The 23,245-nt window shown below is 41.4% G+C and overlaps 1 protein-coding gene across 4 annotated transcripts; it reads left to right on the top strand.

Moving 5' to 3' along the window:
- Positions 1–410: 410 nt before the first annotated feature.
- On the top strand, positions 411–21,403 carry slain2 (SLAIN motif family, member 2). 4 transcript variants are annotated; one of them, XM_069680409.1, is made up of 9 exons: positions 411–1,087; positions 4,955–5,097; positions 12,768–12,935; positions 13,021–13,194; positions 13,282–13,635; positions 14,224–14,370; positions 15,450–15,539; positions 17,350–17,560; positions 18,752–21,403. In XM_069680409.1, exons 1-9 carry the CDS (start codon positions 615–617, stop codon positions 18,813–18,815), a joined length of 1,824 nt encoding a protein of 607 aa, XP_069536510.1. In that variant the 5' UTR covers positions 411–614; the 3' UTR covers positions 18,816–21,403. The 4 variants fall into 4 exon arrangements, with proteins under 4 accessions (XP_069536510.1, XP_069536509.1, XP_069536512.1 ...); XM_069680408.1 differs by having other exon boundaries at positions 13,018–13,194; XM_069680411.1 differs by lacking the exon at positions 15,450–15,539.
- The last annotated feature ends 1,842 nt before the right edge of the window (positions 21,404–23,245 follow it).

Here is a 23,245-nt window from a genome sequence, read left to right as displayed (position 1 = left end):
ATAAAAAAATTACACAATAAGGTCAAATATCAGAAAGGAGCAATTAAATATCTTCATTGGATCATAACATGTTTTTGTGTAATTCTGAGAAGCTATCGTTTTAGTTTGTTGGAGCTAGACAGTAAATATTGAGTTAAATTTTCCAATTAATAAAGAAATATCAGTTTAAAGATGTAGTACTCATATTGTCATAGTAACTAATTATATCGTTATGGGCAACACAGTGAGTAACATAAGTGGTATGGAAAACAAGTGATTGTAAATGAGACCAAATTTCATTGTTATTTTCGATTTAAGAATAAATGTGCACGTGGAAATAGGTGTTGGTTACGTGCTCGCTCCCGACACTGAACGTGGTGACGTATGTTCTCCGCCGCCTGTTGGTCTTTCACAGTTGGTGACGAGTGTTATGAAAATGGCCTCAACCCTGCCCGTGAGCACGGTAAACCGGAGAAGATGACGATGTTGATCTTTTTAAGTCGGTTGAACACCAAAGTGTCTTCTTTGAACACGTAGATTAAAGTGAAGTTAACAGGAACTAAGAGACTGTCGGCAGAGAAACGTCTAGAAACACCACAGACCACCGCATATTTTCGTAGGGCTGAGGAGCCACTATGGAGGATATCAACTCAAATATCAACGCGGACTTGGAGGTGCGGAAGCTCCAGGACTTGGTGAAGAAACTCGAACAGCAAAATGAGCAGCTCCGGAGCCGGTCTACGATGTTGTCCTCGTCCGGAGCGATGTCAGGGAACCACAGACCCCTCAGCGCCGGCTACGACTCTTCGTCCCTGTCAGCCGGTCTGGCCGGCTTCCCTGGGGTGGGGTTCGTCGGAACAGGCGGCTACGGTGGGCTGCTGGAGAACAACCGCTGTTTGAGCCCCAGACTGTCTTACGACGGTATCAGCTTCAGGAGGGCGTATGAATATGAGGGGGCATCGGCTTCCCCCTCTATGTCGAGTATAAACTCACTTTATTCAGACAACACAGGGGGGTTTACAGATGAAGGGGAAACATCGATCTTAGACGAAGTGGAAATCTTAGATCTGGAAGACATGGATTGTCTTCACGAAGACGAAGACAGCTGGTGAGTGACAGGCTTGTTTTGAGATGTTTCTTGCCTTTACAGCCACGTTTATGTCAGCAATTCTTAGTGCTAATTGACTGGTAACAGCTGCCTTACACATCAGCTATCATGACAAACGTCTGGCGTAAACAATCTCAGTTAGTAGCTTGTCTGAAGTAGTAGTAGTAGTAGTAGTAGTGGTAGTCGTTTTTTTAAAAGGTCAGAATTCTGACTTTAAGGAATAGATATGACAGTCACTAATTAAAAACATAGTTCTTTTCACTCAGTTTTTGCTATTTCATTAAAGCTATAGTTCTCTTAAACAAAAAGTAATTTAAATACCACACTTTCAGTCAGCATTTGGTTCCCCTTTTGCCTGAGGCAAAGGGACTCACTGAAGTTTGCTCTTTACAGTTACCCATACTTCTGACCTTGAAGTCAGACTTTAAATGATTACATTATAAAAAAAATAATGGCCACAAATCAATTTTCTGTTTGTTTTTTACCTTATTTGTAAGCATGTTTAAATATACAAAGTGAACAACATATAAAAAATTCCTTGCTGCAGCTACTCCATTAGTTTACCCCTTTGACAGATATATATCTCTTCTTTATAGGAGTCCACGTCAGTGTTATTTTAAGAATACCTAAGTTCATACTGGCTCTCTCTAAATCTAAACAACCTTTGGACTCACTTAGAAGGGAGGAAGTCTTTCTGACTGAATGATGCTGTTTGGCAAGTCATGTGGGCGATGCCAAGCCTCTTCTAGGGCAGTGTGATCATAACAGACATGCTTTGTCATAGCAAATCTCTATCTATTATATCATACCTTCCTAACAGACTTGCCAGCAGGCCTTTAAGGCTCAAACTCTCAGCTGTCAGGACCCCGAAGTCCCCGATCATCTGTTGGACCGTTTTGCTCTTGTGATGTGGCAGATTTGCTTGGCTTGTCCTGGCAGTGATGGCAGGAGATCAGTGTGTGCAGTAAAAACTGAAAGTCCTGCCCAGCAGTCATGTGGGAGAGGTAGCCATGGTTATATTCCTCCTCTGAATTCCCATTAGCACAACAGTTGGCAAACATCCACAAGTGCTCTGCAGCACCAAGTGAGAAAAAGACATCTGAAAGCCTCTCATCATGCAGGAATAGATTCTATGTCAGTGTCAACAAACAGGCATTGCAAACAATGCCCATCAATAATAGAATGTGTCATGTGGAGTTTCTTGAGGACGAGGATGACATCATGGTGCTCTCTTTGTTATCAGAATCATCCCGACAGCCCACATGTTCAACATACTCCCATTCTTAATCCTCTCCCAGCACATTGTGTTGGTATTATTCCTCCAGCGCTGAGCAGTTAAGGTTTTTAGGGTTAGGTGGATTTGCATAGACACACTATAGAAGTGTAATCCGTGAAACTCCAAAGTATGATTGGATTTGTGCTGCTGTCCAAATCTCTCTCTCTCTCTCTCTCTCTCTCTCTCTCTCTCATCCCAACCCATGGAAATCCCTCGGCAAGGCAGAGTCACACACGGAGGAGAGTAACACGGCAGATGTTTGACATGTTGTAGACTTGGTCGTTGGACTTACAGAGGGTCTGATGGGAGGGAAATTGGATAGTTGTTTGTAAGGAAACAGCCATGGACTAGACATGAACGTAATGAAGGACTGTTCACAGATTATGGTCCATTTTTTCTGTTTTGTAGGAAGGGCTGTTTAATTGACGGTTTCCAGGATAATGACAGTATTATAAGCAGCATTAGGGCGTATCTCCTGTTGCACCTTAATAATTAGAGTTTGGAGAACTCAAAACAAAGGGAGCTCATTTGGTTAAAAGCCAGCTCACAGCAGCGTCTTCTCTCTTTTGCTTGCAGCAGTGAGGCTGTGCCAGCTACTGAGCCTTCCACATCAGACTACTTTCCAGACATTGCTCACTCATGCTCAACAGAGCTAGTCTCATTATGCCCTGGCTGTTTGTCAGCCCTCTGGATCAGATTGATATCTGGGATTACCGTGTAGTGCAGAGCTCCTGCCAGCTCCTGTCATAGACTCCTGTAATCCCTGAATTAGCTTTAAACTGGATTTCGAATGCTGCAGCGGCGCTCTACCTTTTACTAGGTGCTTGTCACACGCTCCTGCTGCAGCATGTGGACATGACAGGTATCATTGTTACAGAGCTGGGAGCTCATGTATGAAGTGTTAGCGGCAGATTTACTATGGGTTGTTGCTAAATGTGAATGATGGTCATTGTGTTGATAAACAGTGGGAATGTGCAGCCCCAGATTTCCGGTTTGTATTTCTCTGCTCAAGCTGCCTTCTCCTCTAATGTTTCTGCCTTCATCATGAAAGGCTTCCACTATGGCTGCAACAGAGCCGACAGCTGCTGACTCAGATTTCTCTTCTAAGTGGAAACTCTTCTCTCCTCTGCCCTTTTTCTTTTCTCTTTTCAAAGGTTAAGTATAAACGCACAATTGTATTACTTTTATTAATCGAAGAACATAAAGTTGTGGCCGATTCAGTTGGTTTTCAGCTTAATTTTATACCTTTAAGTGCAAGTTTGACAGTGTGCTGGAGACTTTTATGCAACTGCATATTGATATGAAAACTTTCTTGCACAATATATAAGGTAGGAAACAATGCTTGTTTTACAAGTATAATGCATAAAATACGTAGTCAAATTAAGTGCACAATCCATATAGAGTTAAATACCAGCTCAAAAACTGTACCGTAACATTTTTACAAGTCTAGAAAAACTCCAAATCTGTCAGGCTCTACATATCATCATTACGAGGCTTTGGCAGTTTCAATCAATATAACTGACTAAGCATTGAACCTGGTGACTTTTTGGGCCAGTGACAGAGGTTCATTCTTAAAGTTTGCTGCAGCAGCAGGAGCTTTGGGTTTCATTTCCTAATTGCTAGACAGAGACCAGAGCACGGGTTTGTGCTAAATGAAATCATGCAGCATGTGAATCATCGGGGGCAAGATTACAGATGAATGATAACTTCAGGGGAAAACCTGAGTGCTTGACCCCTACAGTGAGGGGATCTGGTGTCTCTGTTATGCTGTAGGGGGCACTTTGCTGGGACGATCTGAGAAGGGTTACTTCAGATAAATAGTCTGAGTGAGAAAGTCTTCTATCCTATGGTGAAGCATTTGTACATGGATGGGACTGGTCTCCCTAAGAGGACAGTGCCCTCATCCATAGGGCACAGGTGGTTTGATGAGCATGAAATGATGTGATTGTTACACTATGGCTTTAACTAGATCTCGACCCAGTTGAGCACCTATGGGAGAATTTGGAGCATACAGTGCCCATCACCAGCAGCAGCATGACACCACATGAGAGAATGTCTTTCGTAGGAATGCTGTTCATCCCTCCAGCAGAATTCAGAGACTCCAGAGGCCCAACACGTTACTCAGAAACTTTATGTTGTTTTTTATTTGTCACCTGTCTGTGTATTGACACGTCTAAAAGTTATCTGTGAGTCACCTCTACACTTGTTTTCGACTGGTGCTGTTTTTAGCAGCATCTTGAATAATTAATGCACCAAATCTAATATTTGAAATGAAAAAAAAAAGAATTAAACCTAATAGTAATTTCCAATGTCAACCATCACACTCACATAAAAACATTTTTGCCTGTCGACTTTGTCTGTCCTTGTCATTTCAGTACTGTGTTATAAAACCCAGGGCAACACTTGTTATCCCCTCAGTCTCAATTCCTCTGGGAGCTGCAGGGTCACGTCACATATGAGGTGTGATAGATTAGAAATGTCGTAGACGGTCATCATTAGAGACAGTGAATGTTTGCGTAACGATTGCTTGTATCACTTTTATGAACATGCAGTATTGGATATTCATTGTGTATGCTGTTCATGTTTTCCAGGCTCTATGAGGCCAAACTCAACAGTCCCCTGCAGAAAGCCTTGAGTCCTATTGTGTGGTGCCGCCAAGCTCTTGACAACCCGAGTCCTGAGATGGAGTCAGCCAAGCGCTCCCTCATCCATAGACTGGATCTCACCCTGTCAGGTAAACAACAACACTGAACATGACACATGTCTCCCCAACTTAGCAGCAGCAGCAATAGTAGAAGTAATACTTAACCCTTTTTTCAGGATATTAGAGTTCAGCTACAAAAAAATGCAATCCTGAGGAAAGAATCTTCACCGACACAAAGAAAGAGGCGTTGCATATGATGTCTCTGTGCTGTCAGACACAGTGTTTCCGTAACATACATTTTTAAAGTATTGCCACCGCTGGTTCAGATTTCTATAACGTGTCCTGAAGTCACAATTAGACAACTCTGCAGAGATTTCCACTCCAAATGAACGGTCGTTCGCCCTCTCTCCCCGTTGAGACAGAGCACTGAAATAGTGACAGGAGTCACAGGACGTCAATCACTCACAAAGTCATGGCAACCAAATAAACAACAGCAGGACCAGTTTTCTCCTCACACAGTGTTCTAACCACGAGCGAGGGTCCGCTCTGCATCGCTGACGTCCGACGCTCTCTGTCCACACAGAGACTACAAACAAAACATAGGCTATATGAAAAGTATAGAAAATGTGATGTCAAGTAATTTTTTATATAAAAACATTTTGTTGATCCAGATCCCCCAAATTAAAGTTGACTGCTTTTGTTTTGAATTGTTTTACATGAATGAATGAGTGGGCCTTATAACCTGATGATATCATCAGGGTGCGATTTGTGAAATAATACTTCGGCTCTTCTTTAAAAAACAAAGAACTAGTCAGTGCTCTCAGTCAGGCTGCAAACAGAGACTGTGCCCTCTGTATAAATGTAAAAACATTATATGTTATACATATCAGATATGTGTTTAAAGTTTGATTTGTAGTCAAGTCACTTTGTCATTCACTCTGAACACTGGCGGATGGTGGCATGTGCACACCAGCCAGGTACAACACAACCCTCTACCCCCGCTGCCCCGGAGGAAACACTGAGACAGTCGTGTTTTTGCTGTTAGACTGTAGATCTGTCAATCTATTTTCAACACTGGTCATTAAAACTCTGTTTTTATCATTTTAGGGAAATTCTAGTTCACCTTTAGACTACTTCTAGTTTGAACAAAGTAGTTCTGCAATCCTGACCAGCACAAAGGGTTATACCTGTAGTGCAGTGTACATGTCCCCAACAAGCCCATAGTTGTAAACATGAAATGCAGACTAGGCAATTTAAAACAACTTAACTCAGCCTATTTTAACACCTCAATATTTATTTTAATTTAAAACTTTAAGAAAGTGTTTGAACCACGTATGATAAGTTGCCTAACAACAAATATGAGAAAATATTTTAAAAACAAATTCACTCATCTGATCTGAGGTAGATTAGGTCAGCCTCCCAATCAAAAGGTCAGAGGTTCGATGCAGCTCCTATATTTTATATGTTTGGGAACATGAACCCCTAGTTGCTCCTAAAAGCATAGTCATTAGGTATGAATATAAAATAATGATTGGCCTTGCATGGCACCGCCATTAGAGTATAAATGTGTGTGTGAAAGGGTGAATGCTGACATGTAGCATAAAGTGGTTGGAAGACCATTTCCATTTATCTGTAGTAATAATACATCAGGTCAAAGGTTAAGCGTCTGTCTCAGCTTTAGCAGAAAAGTGTTGGATTGTTTGACTTCCTAAAGCCCAAAGAAAACCAAAATAGCAACAGAACAAGTGGACGCAGTTGCCCAGTTGTTGTGTAAGCCTGTCCTCTACACCTGTTCGGTCTTTGTCCAACACATGTTGCAGTTTGAAAGCCTGAGCATTGACCTTAGCTTGCACTCCCATAACCCCCCTATGGATGAGGTCCAATTAAAACACTCTCAGTAGGTGGTAAACTGGAAGCCACGGGGCCACCGACACTTTGTCACGTTACTTGAAGGGATGATAAAATATTGTTGCGTTTAAGTTTAATCTGGACTGACTGAAGCAGAAAAAAAACTTAGCCCTTATGATGATTCTGCTCACCACAAAGAGCTTTTATTGATGGGAGTGAGCTTCTGTAATAATCATATATTTCCTTTTATCGATTTTTGAAGCCGAGAACATACAAAACAAATGACTCCTTTTTGTAGTAATTTATTTCCTCAATTGGTTTTACAACTACTACGAACAATTCCAAACAAGGCACAGACGCATGTATCATTAATCATACTCTTTCCCTTGTGTTGTCGAGCTTCCCTTATTCTAAAGGGAAGATTCACTGCACACATGTATAGTCGTGGTCAATCACTGATGCCAGACGCTGTAGATTTATGACCCGGCACACAGAAACGAGGTGACAAAGTGACGGAACATCGACTTGGACATAAATTGCCTGTTGAGGTCGCAAGTTACTGAAATGTCAGAGAGGGTTTGTGAGTGCATGAGTGTGATTTGTCTCTCGTTCTTTAGATATGGGATTGAATGTTCAGGAAATGATTGTTAGACATCCAAAGCTACGCACATCATCAAGCCTCTTTGTTTTACACCTTCAAGTAATGTGTGTGAAAAGTAATGCTTAATTTATACTTCACCATGGGATGTGCAAAATGTTTATCGTATTGTGCGGTATGATCTGTCTATGTGCCAAGGGCATGTGCAGTATTCATTTATTTATATTTACATCTGTGAAAGTCTGAAGAGTGAAACCTTTAAAGTTCAAGGTTCACAGAGATAACTGTGCCAGCTATATATATATATATATATATATATGCTTCTGAAATTTGCGTATAGCACTTGAACATGTAGCGATTAGTGGAATGTGAACCCTTTGGACTGTAGTTCAATGTGTTTTGTGTACACAGTCAGTGGATGTATAGTGTTTCCAAAATGTAATGGGTTCTTCCCTCGCTCATGCTCAGTCTTCCACTAACTTTCATGAAAATGTGGCCACTGTTTTCTAAAAAGTAAAGTCCAGAGATCACCAAACTGATATAAATAAATCATCTGCTAATGTTTAATATCTGTATAAAATATCATGGCAATACATCAAACAGTGTTGGAGAAAAAATTATTTTAACGAAAGTCGTGGCTTGACCAACTTTGCAACTGGCTAAACAGATGACACCGTAAAACATAACCTCTTTGGAAAAGTTACCAAAATGTTATTCTAGCAGTTTCCTCTACAATATATGACTCAGATCTTTCCCATCCTTTGTGCTCTGTCTGAGTCTGTTATCTGAGCCCTGGACTGCCACTAATTATAGTCAGTCCCTCAGTGAGGACGACCGGCCTCAAATCCTCCCAGCTAAACTGAGAGGGGTCATTTCCATTCTAACAGTGGTATGCCCCATGTGACAGGTCGTGTTGAGCAATAGGCTGCTGAAGGTTGTTCGCTGGGGTGGTTGTGATCTTGTCAGCTCCGTTGTGCAAGACTGTTGAGAGTACCTGGACACACAAACACCTGCTCATCCAAAAAAAGATAAGATCCGTGTATAGTGGCTGCTAAAGTATACTGCTGTTGTCCTTTTGTGGATCCCTCACACATTTTACTGACAAGATACCAACAGAACCTGGAGAAAAGGGGAAAAAACAGAAAAGCAGATGGATTCTAGTATGAGATCAGATGTGTGCAGGAGTTGTTCTTCCTTTATTATGACCACTATGGGCTGTTTCTGGGCATATTTACATTATATAAAAAACTCCTCAAGAATTATGTAAATGTGCCTGGGATGACCCTTTAGGAACAAAGCACAGTATCAGTCTTGCTGCTGACTCATACTACTAATAGTAATAAAAATTAGCCGCGCCACTGGTATTATATGTCATGATGGTGATATCATCACTGTAGGCGTGGTGGAAGGGCGATAACGTCACCCGCCATGGCCTGAAAATATCCTCCTGTCACTGACACCACCCAGCCTGCTCCCTGCACTTCTCTCCTCAGTTGGCACTGATGTTGTCACCACTTCCACAAAAAGACAGAGCAACAAAACATTTGATTCTCTGTATATGTGTTCAAAACGTTTAAATCAAGTAGATTAAGCGTTAATTATCTGGTATTAGTAGATTACTGTAAAAGTTGAGATCCTTTTTCTGCACACATGAGGATTTCTTGAGCTCGACATTCTGAGAGACTCACCACAGACACACCCTCATGGCTCCTGGCTACTCGCTTTCACACCCAGTTTGTAACACTGGTATGGAAACCCTGTTGCCATGGTGTCTGTTGAGTTTGTGTCAAAGGATTTCCAAAGGGGAAAAAATCCTAATTTCACTTTAAGTCAGAGCGACCAGAGTCAGAGGAGTGCCGTGGAAAAGAATCTGCAGGAGAAGAAGAAAAGAAGTGTGAAAAAAGAAAAGAAAAGTAGAAGCATTTTCATTTATCCCCCATTTATTTGTTTATGCTGTCATATATTTTTAAAATGATATATTTATTTATCTTATGCATATTAGCATTTGATAAGCTGTCAATCAATTGGCTTTTTGCAGGTCTTCCTGCTGAGCGTTGCATTAAATTTCATAAATAAAATAAATCTTAACTTATATAAATGCATAAATACAATTAAAATAGACTATTAAACATGTATTAAATAAATACATTTGTATTTTTAAAAATATACAAATATATACAGATGAAAATGATTATAATTACTGTTTTTGTAATACATTTGTTATAGTTGTGATTATTTATTTAACAGACTTTTTTTATGGCACTCTAATGACCCCAGAAGTAAAGGGATTGTGATATCATAAACATGAACTTAGAATCTATGTAAATGTGTGTCAGCATGTACACACTCAAACAAGCATTTACACAATATTAAAACATTTAAATGTGTCAGAAGTGACCCGTCCTTTTGTCAGTGCACGCCCTGTTAAATTCATATCCCCAGATGACGTGCCTCAGTTATATAACTAAGAGGGAGGAGACGTCTGCGAGTCGAGTCAGACAGAACTACTTTCTTGATGCCAGACAATCAAGATAAACAGTTTGCCGAGTTTTTCCAGTGTTGCTTTGACAGCTGTTCTGCATACGAGACCCCAGAGGTCCCTCTCATGGCTGACCTGCCGTAGTCCTGCGCATAAACCTCATTCTGTACATTTAGTTCATCGAGGCTACGTCTTGCAAGTCTCCTCTAGTTTGATACTATCTCTCTTTATTTACAGAGGCTTCTCTGTTTGCTCTTCTCTTGTGATTAGCTTGAAGCTTTTTAAGCCATTCTTTCTTCTCTTTATATCAGGGAAGACCTCAATGCAGTGAGTTGTCCTCCACTTCCTCCTCACCATTTAAGCCCTGCAGGCCTTCATTTAATATCGGCCTGCTATGTCCTGGCTTCCTTTTTAGGCTTTTTTTCTTTTGCGTGTTGAAACTGCTCTGAAGTTTCCACAACTGAAGAGCCAAGGCAGAAAATCCTCTCATACAATTTCAAATTACAGTAAATCAATCACAGCGGGTAGGAACAGAAAGGAGTTCTTCTCTCTCCCTCTGACGTCTTGCCTCGTTTTAGGACACAAGGATTTGAGGACACTCTATTTTGGTTGGTCCCTGTGCTGCAGATCCCTTTAGATCAGATGGGCCCGTGTCTCTTTCTAGTAATAACATGCTGCTTGAGTAGCTGTGATCAGACACACTGGCTTCAAACCAACCTCCTCAAACTGCTGAACATAGAGACCCCAAGCTGGGTTCAAATGGGCTGCAACCCCCCTTAAGACATTGGACATGTTCCCACCCAAAGTACCCGGAAACTTCAGTTCATAGAACTACTTTTCAAGGAACTAAAAGGCTCCCCCAGGCATGGTAAATATTAGAGTATGGTAACACACACATGAGCATGCCTTTTTACACAAATAGCCGTATAAGCTTGTTTAATAGTTTCTAGCTTAGACCTAGCTATGTTATGTCAGAAGGAAAGTTTTCCTAATCATAGCTAGTGTGATTCCTTTACTTTATACTGCACAGACACCAGAGATGATTCATGTTTGTCTCAGTAATCTAATTGTCTTTGGCAGCGGAGTGTTCGTGCATATTTTTAGCCACAAGAGGACACAGTGGAGCTTGACAGATACAAATGTAGCTGACTACTTTGCTTTCAGTTTCATCTTGTCTCTGATGTTGGAGGTTGGTGTCTGTTTTTATCTGTTGATTTAACTCTTCTTTCAAAGGAACTGCACAGTGTCACAGACCTACATGTTGCAGTGTTGTTGACATTCCTCAGCAGATGATCCATGTGGATAGCAGCAGAATGGACATGATGGTATTTCCTAAATAATGCAGGAGGACAGAGTGCAGAGCTAGAGAGCTGAAGGAAGCAGGAGGAGGAGCTGATCTTAAAAGGCTCCTTTCCAGTCATCACCATCCAGATGTGTAAACACACTGAATGAGAAAGTAAGAAATACAGAGAGAGATGGGCTAACAAGTGTAACACCAAACCATCTCAGTGACTAGCAGCGTGTCCAGAGTCTGATCTCATGACTGAGACAAGTGACTGAGGACTGGGGCCTCTGACTGATGCTAGCTGTGGTTAACAGAGAATAGCATTGTTCTGTGTGTGTGTGGATTGAATGGTGTGTATTGTTCAGCGATGATGCAGGAACTTACTCTCTATCAGGCCCACACTCAGCATACGGTTTAAGAGACCCTTCCAGACTGCCAGCACACACTGTGCAGCTTTCATGAAGGTTAGGGCTCTGAGCACACACTGCATCTGTTGTAGTCAAACACTGGGATGGCCAACTAGCTTGGTTACAGTCTTTCATGGGTTACAGTGTATGGATGAAGTATGTTAACATATTGGGAGAGTGGAACAATGACGCTAACAGGGACTCTTTGTGGGCCTCTTACTCAGAATGATTTAACATATCAGTCATCACTGTTACCGTTTGTTATTACTTGGGATTTGATGTGACTTTGCTTGCACTGAATATTCTGTCTGGATCTTTGCAGATATTCAGATATGTAGATTATTGTTGCATCTTATTCAAAAAAGTAAAACATTAAATTTAATTTTAGGCTCAATCAAAGTTACCACGAATAAATATAATTATCATGCTCACAAAAAACATGAGAATTCAAGAGCTCCTTTTGCATGACTGTGAAGAAATTCACAGATTTTTTTCTGTAACTAATCTGTTGGTCAAAGAATCCCAGTGAGGGCAGAAAATAAGTTGATAACAGGCTTACAAATGTCATTTTTTGCAGACACTTTGAGCACACTGTTCTTACCCGAACAACATTCATGATCTGTAATGTAGTGGAGGTGTATACTAAGAGTTAAATCTTCGTGTAGCTGTACTTTTCTTGTTGTCTGCGTTCTGGTGTTTATAGATCTTTGTGATACTGCATAACTGTAGTTTGATTGTACATGTGTGCTGCTATGTCAACTACTTTGCCCAGGATAAATTCCTTTCAAAGGAGGACAATCAGATCTTCCCTGTTCACATTTGTACCTTTTCTTCACTTGTAAAATAGAAAGTAAGATGAGATGAAGACCTTTTCAAAGTAAAATATTAATTATCTCTTCTAAGTCATCTTCAAACTTTCTTTGTAAAAAGCTGTAATTGTGGATGTTCAGACTTTATAATATATTTTTGATGTCAAAGAGTGATCAAGCATTGGCAGCGCAGGCCCAAAATCTGTTTAAGATTTAACAGGAACTTTTCTCTCTTTCAAGGCATTAAAACACTTTTAATGTTATTACTAAATCTGTACTGTTTTGTCCTACAGTAATGTGGACTGACTGATTGTTGTGTTCTCTGACTTTACAGCCAACAAGCGCAGGAGCCTGTATGGAAGCCCCTACAACCAGCAGGGTTACGGGAGTCCGTACAGCACGAACGCAGCCAACAGCCCCTACAGCAGTGGCTTCAACTCCCCCTCCTCCACCCCCGGCAGAGTGCCCATTGTCAGACAGCAACTAATGCCTGGGAACGCAGGTATGGGTCTCCCTGTAGTTCACTAGAAATAACACATTTTCTATTGTTGACTATGTGAAGTGTAAACAAATGATTTCCTTAGCAGTGCACCAGCGAAACGCAGCGGCAGAGAGAAATCCTCCTGCCATCAGCCCTCAGTCATCAGTGGACAGCGAGCTGAGCACCTCAGAGATGGACGAGGACTCAGTGGGATCCTCAAATACCTACAAACTCAATGACGTCACCGATGTTCAGATACTTGCACGCATGCAGGAAGAGAGTATGTACCTGCATCAGTGTCTTTTCAGTACTATTCTGTAACCAAACTGTGTTTCTGTAGTGTTGTAACTGTTTCTGTGTTTGTCAGGTTTAAGACAAGATTACGCTGCAACAGCCTCCAGACGGAGCTCAGGTTCTTCCTGTCACTCACTGCGACGCAGCACCTTCAGCGACCAGGAGTTAGACGCACACAGTCTGGAGGATGAAGAGGAGGCGGTGCACCCTGCCTTCCACCTGCCCTCCAGCCGCTTCAGCCCCTCCCCTAGACACTCTCCCCGTGCCTCCCCCAGGAACTCACCCCGCTCTCGCTCCCCCGCCCGCTCGATTGACTACAGCCACAGCCGCGGCTCGCCTCAGCCCATCATCAGCCGCCTGCAGCAGCCTCGCCACTCGCTGCAGGGCCATGGGCACGACATGCAGACCAATGTGGTGAAGAACGAAGGTAAACACGGCCAGCACAGTTAATAATAAAAATAATAACTTTACTTATATTGTTTCTTATATAGCTTTACTTTATATTGTTGTATGTTACTTAACAAAAACTAAATTAAAAAACGGACAAGGCAGATATAATAGGACATAAAAAACAAAAGCATAACATAAGTAAAGACAATAAGAGGGATGAAGTGCATAAAAACATGAAAGATTTAAGAGAAGACAGAGTTGGGTAGTGTGGGGGCTCTAATATCAAAAGCCCGTTCACCCTTTGTCACAGTGACCTGGGAGTAACCAGCAGAGCTCCATCTACAGGTCTGAATAGTCTGGAGGGGACATACCAGCTCAATACATGTGAAATGTATTTGGGAACTAGGCTGTTTAAAACCTTAAATATGAACAATATACATTTCAAATCAATTTGAAATCTAACAAAGAGCGAATGTAGGAAGACAAGCACAGGTGCAGAGGTCATGTGATCACGCCTATTAATGAGTTGAGCTGCAGCGTTTCATACGAACTTGAAGTAAATCATCATAAGTCCTGTGAATCTGTCATTTTTCTTAAGCTGACTCTCTTATTGTCGCTGTTACAGAAAAGCTGCGTCGTAGTCTTCCCAACCTCACACGCTCCTCGGCAGCGACGGCTCAGGGTCCAGAGCCCGTCAAGAATAGCCGCAGCTGTGAGTCCAACCTGCAAGTGCCAAATGGTGGATCTCCTCGACACCAGAACCAGTCCACGAGTAAGTGCTGTCACAAACACATAACAACGTCCTAGTTTTACTTTAATAACACACAAACCCTTCAACGTTTGAAATGAGTCTTTACACTGATTTAATATTGTATTTGTTTTGCTCTCCAATTGTACAAAACTTCAGAAACACGACGGGCTGTGTAATCTCTTGTTTCTCTTGTGGGAATTCTTTAATCCTTCTGGCTGCACCTACAGCACGAGGAGGGCTGTGCTGCTTTGTAGTGCCATGGCTTCAGTGTTTGGGGATCCTCTTTGTCTTTCAACATTTCAGTTGTATTATCTATTATTTACACGCATCCTTCCACGCCTTGTATGACTTTCACTTCAAAGAAACACTTCTGCTGCAGAATTGAAGCATGGCGACAGCAACACTAAGGATCCAGAGCGACTCAGTGACTATAACATTGTTATACATGCTGTGTGTGAGGGTTTTATGTTCTTTAGGGGCTTAGATCCCTACCTCTGTGGTCTAAGAGTATCCATTTGATGTAATCCTTTAATGGGAGATAAAGGTAATGGTGTCGTCCTTAATCCAGGAGCAGTACTAATCCCTCACTGTTAGAAGAGGCAGAGAGGACCCAGGTCAAAGGTCAGATTCAGCTGGTTAAACGTGTACCGACTGCCTTTCATGTGCACTAAACACCCTCTGAGGGTTTTCATAGGATATTTTCTGTCTTTCTGATGAACTCTATACATTTATAGTTTTATATTCTTTAGTCATAAAAGATGAAAGTCCACAGGTAAAAGTTTTACTGCCCTTCAGCTTTGGCTGTACTTAGCATGCGAGACACCTAAAGCTCTACCTCTGTTCACTGACTTCACTTCACTGTTACGCATGTGTATCCAGAAGCAACCTCCATTTCTGTCTATGCTGAGACTTTGCTGTCAAACCTGACAGTGGCACTTGCACTTTGCTCTGCCTGCCTGCTGCTCCTCCATCTGAAAGAAAGAACTCTTGAGCCCCCTAGTGGCCTCAAACTGCACTTCAGGCTTCATTGCCTCGACAGTACCCTCTAGTGAGGCAGAATGAAGTCCGACTTCCGTGCTGAAATGTTCCTGTTTTTCCAGCAGCAGCAGGTCAGCTCCCGAGATACTCAACCCCTTCTCGCTCCTCCCCGAAACCCAAACAGCACCTCCAAAGCCCAACAGCCCTGCGAGGTAACAGCTTTCTCCTAAACCAGCTGGAGGCTGTGAGATCAAGCCTACACATAGACATATGCCTGTGTACCTGTGAAGGTATATATATACATAATGATGCACATGGAGTGTAAGTGATAAAATTACTTTTTTGTGACTTTGAGGAAACTCTAAGTATAGTTTTAGTTTTCTATTTTAGTTTGTTTCTTTGCAAACCTTTGCAAGACAAAAGGTTAATAAAGGACGAGGCATGTTGGTTGTTGGCACAGACGAGCTTGTGTTTTTTTTTTTACCATTCTAAAAGGATTGTACGTCGGCGACTTAAAAGGGAGAGCTGATTCACATGAGGATGGTGTCTCTGTAAGAACATTAAATCAATCATATTGGCTCAGAACTGTCACATTAGTGTTTGCTGGTCCATGTTTGCCAATCAGATTTGCTATGCGGTCTATCAGATCTGTACAACTGCACAAAAAGAGGAGTAATATTCATCATCTCAACTTGGATGCAATCACACAGAAGATGCCAACTAATACTCAAATGCAGTGTGCCAAAAATGCCAGAATGTCCTTCCCTATCCAGTCCCATCTCGCAGTAAACAAGTCCACGCATTCTTTTGGCTATTCTGACCCACAGGCTTCTGCAGCAGAAGATGCGTCACATCGATTAAGGTCTCCAAGAAAGGCTGCTTTCAAGAGGTTAAAGTTCAGGGTGCAATGTTAGGACAAAGAAGTGTGTCCAAACTGTATGCATGCAAGAGAAGTACGGATCAGGGTCAGATTCTGTTCAGACTGCAGTAAAAAGGAAGTGATTTTAAAGGCAGAACGTCTCCTTCCTGTTTGCCTTTTCTTCCTGTTAGTAAATACCACACTGGTATAAATTCATGTTGTCGTCCTTATTTGAATATATTGCGTATAAATTAATCTCTACTGATAGACTTGTCTTTGTGAATGTTTTCATTGTTTTCACAAAATGTATAAACAAGTTGACATTCTTCCACCGTGTATTCTGCTTTGGTCGCCATGCAGCCTTTTGTGTATACGTACATTTGGCACAGTCTGCTGTCACCGTGTGCTGAACCTGAGTGCTCATCCAAGTGTTGCAGGATTACCAAAGGCTGCGTTACACCCTCGCTGTCAGATCACTGTCCACTGATGCACTTGCTCTACACATAACCTCAAGTAGGATTGTTGCTCATGTCTGTCAAGGGCCGTATAACATCCCTGTTTGTTAAGAAAACAAACAGACAGTAAGAGCCCCCCGTTCTGCTCAGCTCCTTCCTCCGCAGCTCTAAATTAAGGCCTGTCTCTGTTGTCTTCATCTTTGTCTAGTCCCACTCTCCTGTTGCTTTGGAGAAGAAGGTGATTTCAGTGAGTATTCACTGAGGGCTTCCACCTTTTAAATATTGTGATTGTGGTTCCTCGCCGTAGTCGTATTGATGCCGTGCTTCTGGTTTTCACTAGTTTGTGCTTTGTTTGTTTCACCTCATTCATCAAAGTAGGCCGCTGAGTTAATTAGACCTTTCTGTTCATTTCTTAATAACGTTTATTTTGTAGTTTCTAATCTTGCATCCTAACAGGTTTGACTTCATTTGTGATGGATGTGGTTAAGAAAGAGCTGCATACTGTATGTCTTCATGTTTGGTAGATGTGTTTTGTTATACAGTATGTGAACTAGCATCATTAAATCTTTCTTACACCATTGTGCAGTTGGTCATTATGTCATTGTTAGACTAGCAAACGACTGAAAACTGTGAAAGCACAGTTTCTATAAGAACTGTCTAACACGATCCAGTTGTACCTGACTGTGTTCCCGCTCTGCCTGTCTTCAGTCCCGTCTCCCAGTAAGCTGCGGACTCCAGCCACCCCGTCACCGCTGGCCTTGAGGCAGCCGGTAAAGGCCACATCCAACCCCAACTCCGCCACCTCTACGCCCACCCGCTCCATGGCTCCTCCACGCAGCGGCCTGCCCCGCCCCAGTGCTTCTGCAGGAGGAGGGGGGATCCCTCTGCCTCGCAGCAAACTGGCCCAGCCTGTGCGCAGGTATGCACTCCACAGACACAGTATCGTCACCCCGCACTGCTACACTGCCCCACAAAGCCTCAGTGCAGTAACTACACAAAGGGTTAAACTGGGGGAAAAAAGGCTTGAAAGTTTTAACTGGCCAGCTACATTTTTCTAGGTATACAAGTGTTATTGAACTTATTGTACAATTATTCATGAGGTTATTTTTATGCCAGAACCTCAGCGGCTGATTTGAACTTTGACCCCAAATAAATGTCGTTACTGCACTCTTAAATGGTTCAAATCGAAATGCAAAAGAGTGCAATAACATCGTTGTTGTTTTCGTTCAGCTTTTATTTTGTTTGCAGTGAACGAGAAGTTTGTATTCAGTATTTAACAGCTCTACATAGAGATTTGTGCAATATTGAATTGCGTGTTGATATGAAGAGATGTTATATTTAAGATTAAATATTTTACTCTTTTAGTTGTTCACCAGTCTAGATAAAACATTTTGTATCACACAAACTGCATCATCACATTTACTGTTTGATCCAAATGCTTCAAGGCTTCACAAGTTACTTTAAAAGATAGCTCGGTATATCCTGTTACACTACACTTACAACAGTCTGTAACAGTGTTGGCTTTTAAATGTCAATAACAGTGTTGGGAAACAGTTACCTGAGGAAATTTCACTTTCTGCAGCCGAACAGTTTTTCTCTCAAACAAAATTGCCAGGTTGTGACTTATTGGCAGGAAATTCAAAAACATTTATAGTATTTGGAGATGACATCAGAATCAGAGCCACCAACCACTGAGGAATGTATACAATTAATATATGACAACAAGTCAGAAAAGAAATGCTTTTCTCATTCTACTTATTCAGACGAAGTCTGACCGTATAGATTTAATGTACTGAGTGGGAAAATAATGTTTTTTCCCTCCTTCCACCATTTGTAGAATTAAAAGTGAAATCTTCCAAAGTTTACCTGTAAATAATTATCACGTAATAAAAGAAAACCTTTTGGAACAGCCAGGGTGTAAATGGTTCTAAAAGCTAGTTTTTTTTAATGAATGATGAACGTAAATAAAAGAATAAAATTGAACATTTGTCAAAAAACAGAACATTTAGTTCTAAATCGGTTTAAACCGGACCTGAAGATTCTGTGGTTATCCTTTGGACACAGGACAGGTGGATGACTTCTGACCCTGGATTTGTTTTTGTTTTTTCAGATCTCTTCCTGCTCCTCGGACCTACGGTGGCACAGGGGACAACTGGAGAGAAGGTTGTTACTGAAACAGGCCTGCAGGGGGCTCCCCAATCAAACTATCACCACAAGGAGGCAGACATTACAACATGGCACTTTATCTTCCAAGATACCTTTTACAATGAAGAGAGAGAGAAACTATGTCCCAAAATATATCAAATTAATAATGGAGGGCGTCTATAGCGCGTCAAAGAAGGCCTCCCATCGTGTTCCTGTGTGGGGTCCGGCTCTGGAGGGGTCAGGCATGAAGTGCAGACCAGAAGATGCCAAAGAAACCAGCCCGACTCCAGCTCGCCCAGCAGAGCACACATCGCCTGCCTTTGTTTGACTGCAACCATCAAACAGTCCACATTTCATCGCCCGCCTTTTCTCCCCCCCCTCCCCCCTTCTTTTCTGTCACCTCCCTCAGGTTGAAATGTTTCCACACATTTCTCTCTTTATGCTCTGTGTTTAACAGATTGTAGGTGAGCGATCTCTATGATGATGCTGTGCAGGTGAAACGTCCCGTAATGTTAGAGAATTGTTGATGTCTTGCAACAGTGAAAGCACATCTGTGTGGGTTAATGACGTTTTAAAGAATCTTTCCTCTTGTAAAATCAGCCAGAATGTATGCACAAGTTTGTTTTGGAAATTATTTATTCAAATTATTTAAGAATTGTATGTCCAAACATCCATATCAGTATTTTGTTTAAAGATTTCAGTTGTTTGAAATGTACATTTTGAACCTCAACTGCAAAGCTAACTCTCCAAAGCCTTTCTTTGTTTTCAACGTGTCAAATCAGGACTTGAATGACAGCTCGGCCAAAGCCTCGGTTCTGACTTGTACTACAGTTTGCCAAGATTATTCTTTATCATGAAAGTGCTGAGATCAGTCAATTTAAAAACAGGGGTGTACTACGAAGCGAGTTCAACATAGTCAGGTTTTTATCTGTTAGCTGGTTCAAAAGCTGAACTTCAGTCAGAGACAGAAAAAGAGGTCGACTGACCGGGCTTCCTTCTTCAGGCTCTGTGCACGTTTACTTTAAAAGGCAAAGATTCATTTGACTCTTCTTCTGCACGAAATGAAGCGACCATATGACCCCTCCTTCACTTCATTCAAGAGAAACGGGTCAAAGAATATAAATCAGAGAAAAACAAACAGAGCTGCTAAATAAGACAGGAAGGAAACGCTGGCAGAAAATCACTGATCGTATAAATGACCACTCAGTGCCTCCCTTTTGTTTCTAAGGTCACATCGCGGAGCTTTTAAACTTCATACAGATTATTATCATTTAGATGTGACGCTGTCCCGTAATGAGGGACATGTGGAAAGTTTTTGGCCTAGTTAAAGTAAATTTGATTTTTCGATTAAATATAATGTTTGATAAATACAAATAGACTAATATATTTTCTAACCTGCGTTGTAGCTTTAAAACCAGCAGTGTGAAACTTACAGGACTCGTCATAAGAACAAGCCCACAGTGATCTGTCGCTGCTGTGCCTCCATCATTCTGTCACTGAGATCTGCTGTGAGAAATATTCATTTTATTTTCAAACCTTTGTCAAACAGGGAAGCGTCAGATTTCCTGCGACACCATCTCAATGCATGCAGGTTTCCATGAAGTGGTGTGTACATTTAGTGCTGCTTTATTACAGCTTAGTAGTTTAGTACAGCTTCATTCTGTGGCATCAGAAACGTACACATTTCAACATGTATAACTGGCTCCCCAGCTGAGAATCTGAACCACCCAGAGAGAATATCATTAGGGAAAAACAAAAGGTAAAAAGGCGGCTTTTTTACAGCAGATATAAACCTGAACTCCTCCACAGTAGGGTTAGGGTTAGGGTCAGATGTGCAGAGTAAGTTGCACCAGTCAGGTTTAAAGAGAGCCAGCTTTGTGACACGCAAAACTCTGAACATACCTCGCTTCTACATGAATCTTGCTTCGTAGTACACCCTCTGATTGACATCACATAAAAAACAGATTCTGTCCCATTTCAGCCAACGAAACCAAGAAAAGATGCGATTCCTTAAATTCCCATAACAGATTTCTGTCGGTGTGTATCATTCATTGAAAAAAAGGAAAAATGTCTTGAATAAGACGACAACTTAATGACGTTTTGCTGGCTTTTACCTCTTGTGCTCTGAATCAAAAGGTGTGTCAGTATAAGGGCAAATGTTCTGATCATCGGTGTGGTGGCTGTTATGAAACTAGTGCCTATAATTTAAAGTTTCACTTGAGTTTGAACATCATGTTTTCTTTGTTTGTTCATCGTTTTGTGCCAATTCTTGGGTTTGCCAATATTATCATTTGCAATTTTCTATCTCTGCTTGATTGATTTGCTTGCCTGTTTGTGTTTTTGTAAGTGAAATCAAAACATTTATAATTGCTTTAAAGAAATGTTTAAAATGCGCCTTCATATTTATAACTAATTACTCTTATTCTGTAAATGAAACTATTTATTAAAGAGAGAGGTGCCTCTGTAAAGCTCAGATTCAGTGGGAAGCTACAGCGAATGTTGCAAACAGACATGCCACACCTTTTGTGTGAAAGGTTTTTGTTATTGAACTTTTTTTTATATCCACAAACATGACATTCAGTTTCCCGGTGTACAATTCACATTTCAAATAAAAGCTGAAAAGTTGTTCTCTCTTCTTGCTTTGTTTTAATCCTCCGCACATTTAACAACATCAGGAAGGTTTGTTTGATTTGCAGCCATACGTCAGTAAAATGCAACGATAAAACAACTTTACATGTACCTGAAATTCGGGCTGTAACAGCAGGGGCCCTGGTTTAGCTCAGTCAGTGGAGCAGGTGTCCCTTAGTCTTAGTCTACTCTTCTTGTCACTTGGTCTGAACCTTTAATCTGAGCCTGTGCGCTCTCTGATATCCCGTTAGATTTAGAAATCAGCTTCTGAATCAGATCTTTCACTTCCACAGTTGTAAAAAGGCCGACAGAGTCAACGACAAAAGATATCAGACTGATGCTCAGAATTTACACACGAGAGGAGTCGATATACTTTTTCTTTCCGGGACCTTAACGCTGCTTGTTTTTTATTTGTTATGAAATTCATGTCGAACAGATTCACCTCAACCATTTATTTTAAATGCAGCTGCATCACCCAAATGGTGTCTGCACACTTTACGGCTTTTCTTTAAAGGAGAAGGTGACTCATTCTGTATTCAGTCCACAGGCTGTAGCATTACGTACCTGGAGTCGCCCGTTGGTTAATGGGGGACACACTGAGTGTCTCCAGGAAGGGGAGGAGACAGATAACAGCCTGAGTCACCGGCTGCTGCAAACCGTCTCTTCCCACTCCGGCCTCAGTGCCCTGAAGATGTGTGACGTCAGTGCATTCATGTGTGTGTGTGTGTGTGTGCGTGTGGTACCACAGCTTCATATACAGGAGGTCCATGTGAGCCGCAGACACACAGACAGAGACACAGCGGATATAATCGTGTTACACTCGTGCAGAACAACAAGGTTCCTCTACGCTGCAGGGCCGTGCTGTTCTGATGACACTGACCACAATATTTTACAAACACAGACTTTGTTGTCTGATCGGCACACGGTACAATCAGATGTTATTAACGTAAGGATGTTAATAAACTGATGGACTGACTTAGCAGGTTTAAAACACATTGTTAACAGACTGTATGTATAAGAAGAGAGATCTGCTCTGTATGTTGAGTTAACTGCACAAGTGTTGAGTTGGAAAAGACATACTTCAGTGTCTGTACCATAGACAGTAAAAAGATATAAAGTATATACAGTATGTATATATAGTCATTGGTGTGTACATACAGTACATCTTGTAAATATTATAACATTGTCACACACACATCCTCCATCTCATCCACAATATTGTTTTTTTTCATCCCTTCAGTTCTCATTAAATTCTTTGCAGATCACATTTGAACACAGAATCATGAGACATCACATGTTGGTAAGACTTCAACCCCATCATTATTTTAAAGTGAGATTCATCCTAACCAGCTTTGATCACAATTTACAGACAGGTATCAGTTAATTCAGTAACTTATCAATGACAAGAGGCTTCACCTTGCTGTTGATACATTTGCATCTTTTACTTTGGGCATAATTTCCAGGTAAATCCGCAGGAAGCTACAGCAGCAGCAGTGACTTGTTCAACTGATCTCAGATGGCAGCTTAATAATATGTAACTGTTAAACATCTGTTAAACCTGACGTGAGATCTGCGCGTAGATTTTGATCCCTTGACTCGCGCATAATGCGCTCAATTCATGAAAGAAACAGCAGCGGCGACAAAAGAAACGTGCAGGCAGATTTTCACACTTTGCTGCACGAGAATAAAGATCAGCACGAGTTTCATTCATGTCGGCTGTGCTTACTCAAGCCCGACAAACAGCTGTCTTCTCTAAAGCTTCACTTCGTGTCTTGTTCATGGGCTTTATAATTCTACAGAAAACATGAGAAACAGAAAAACCTCTTCTGCG

Source organism: Semicossyphus pulcher, unplaced genomic scaffold, assembly GCF_022749685.1.
Source record: "Semicossyphus pulcher isolate SPU_LCO1_2020_fin unplaced genomic scaffold, fSemPul1.0.p SCAF_4, whole genome shotgun sequence".
Lineage (NCBI taxonomy): Eukaryota > Metazoa > Chordata > Actinopteri > Labriformes > Labridae > Semicossyphus > Semicossyphus pulcher.
Note: the sequence above shows the minus strand (reverse complement) of the source record. Positions and strands in the feature narration are given on the sequence as shown.

Bases quoted from the DNA above. Each gene is read 5' to 3' on its own strand.
- slain2 (XM_069680408.1), top strand. From the start codon at position 615: ATGGAGGATATCAACTCAAATATCAACGCGGACTTGGAGGTGCGGAAG. The intron at 5,098-12,767 runs GTAAACAACAAC...CTGACTTTACAG, and splicing joins ACTGGATCTCACCCTGTCAG to CCAACAAGCGCAGGAGCCTG. The intron at 12,936-13,017 runs GTATGGGTCTCC...TGATTTCCTTAG, and splicing joins ACTAATGCCTGGGAACGCAG to CAGTGCACCAGCGAAACGCA.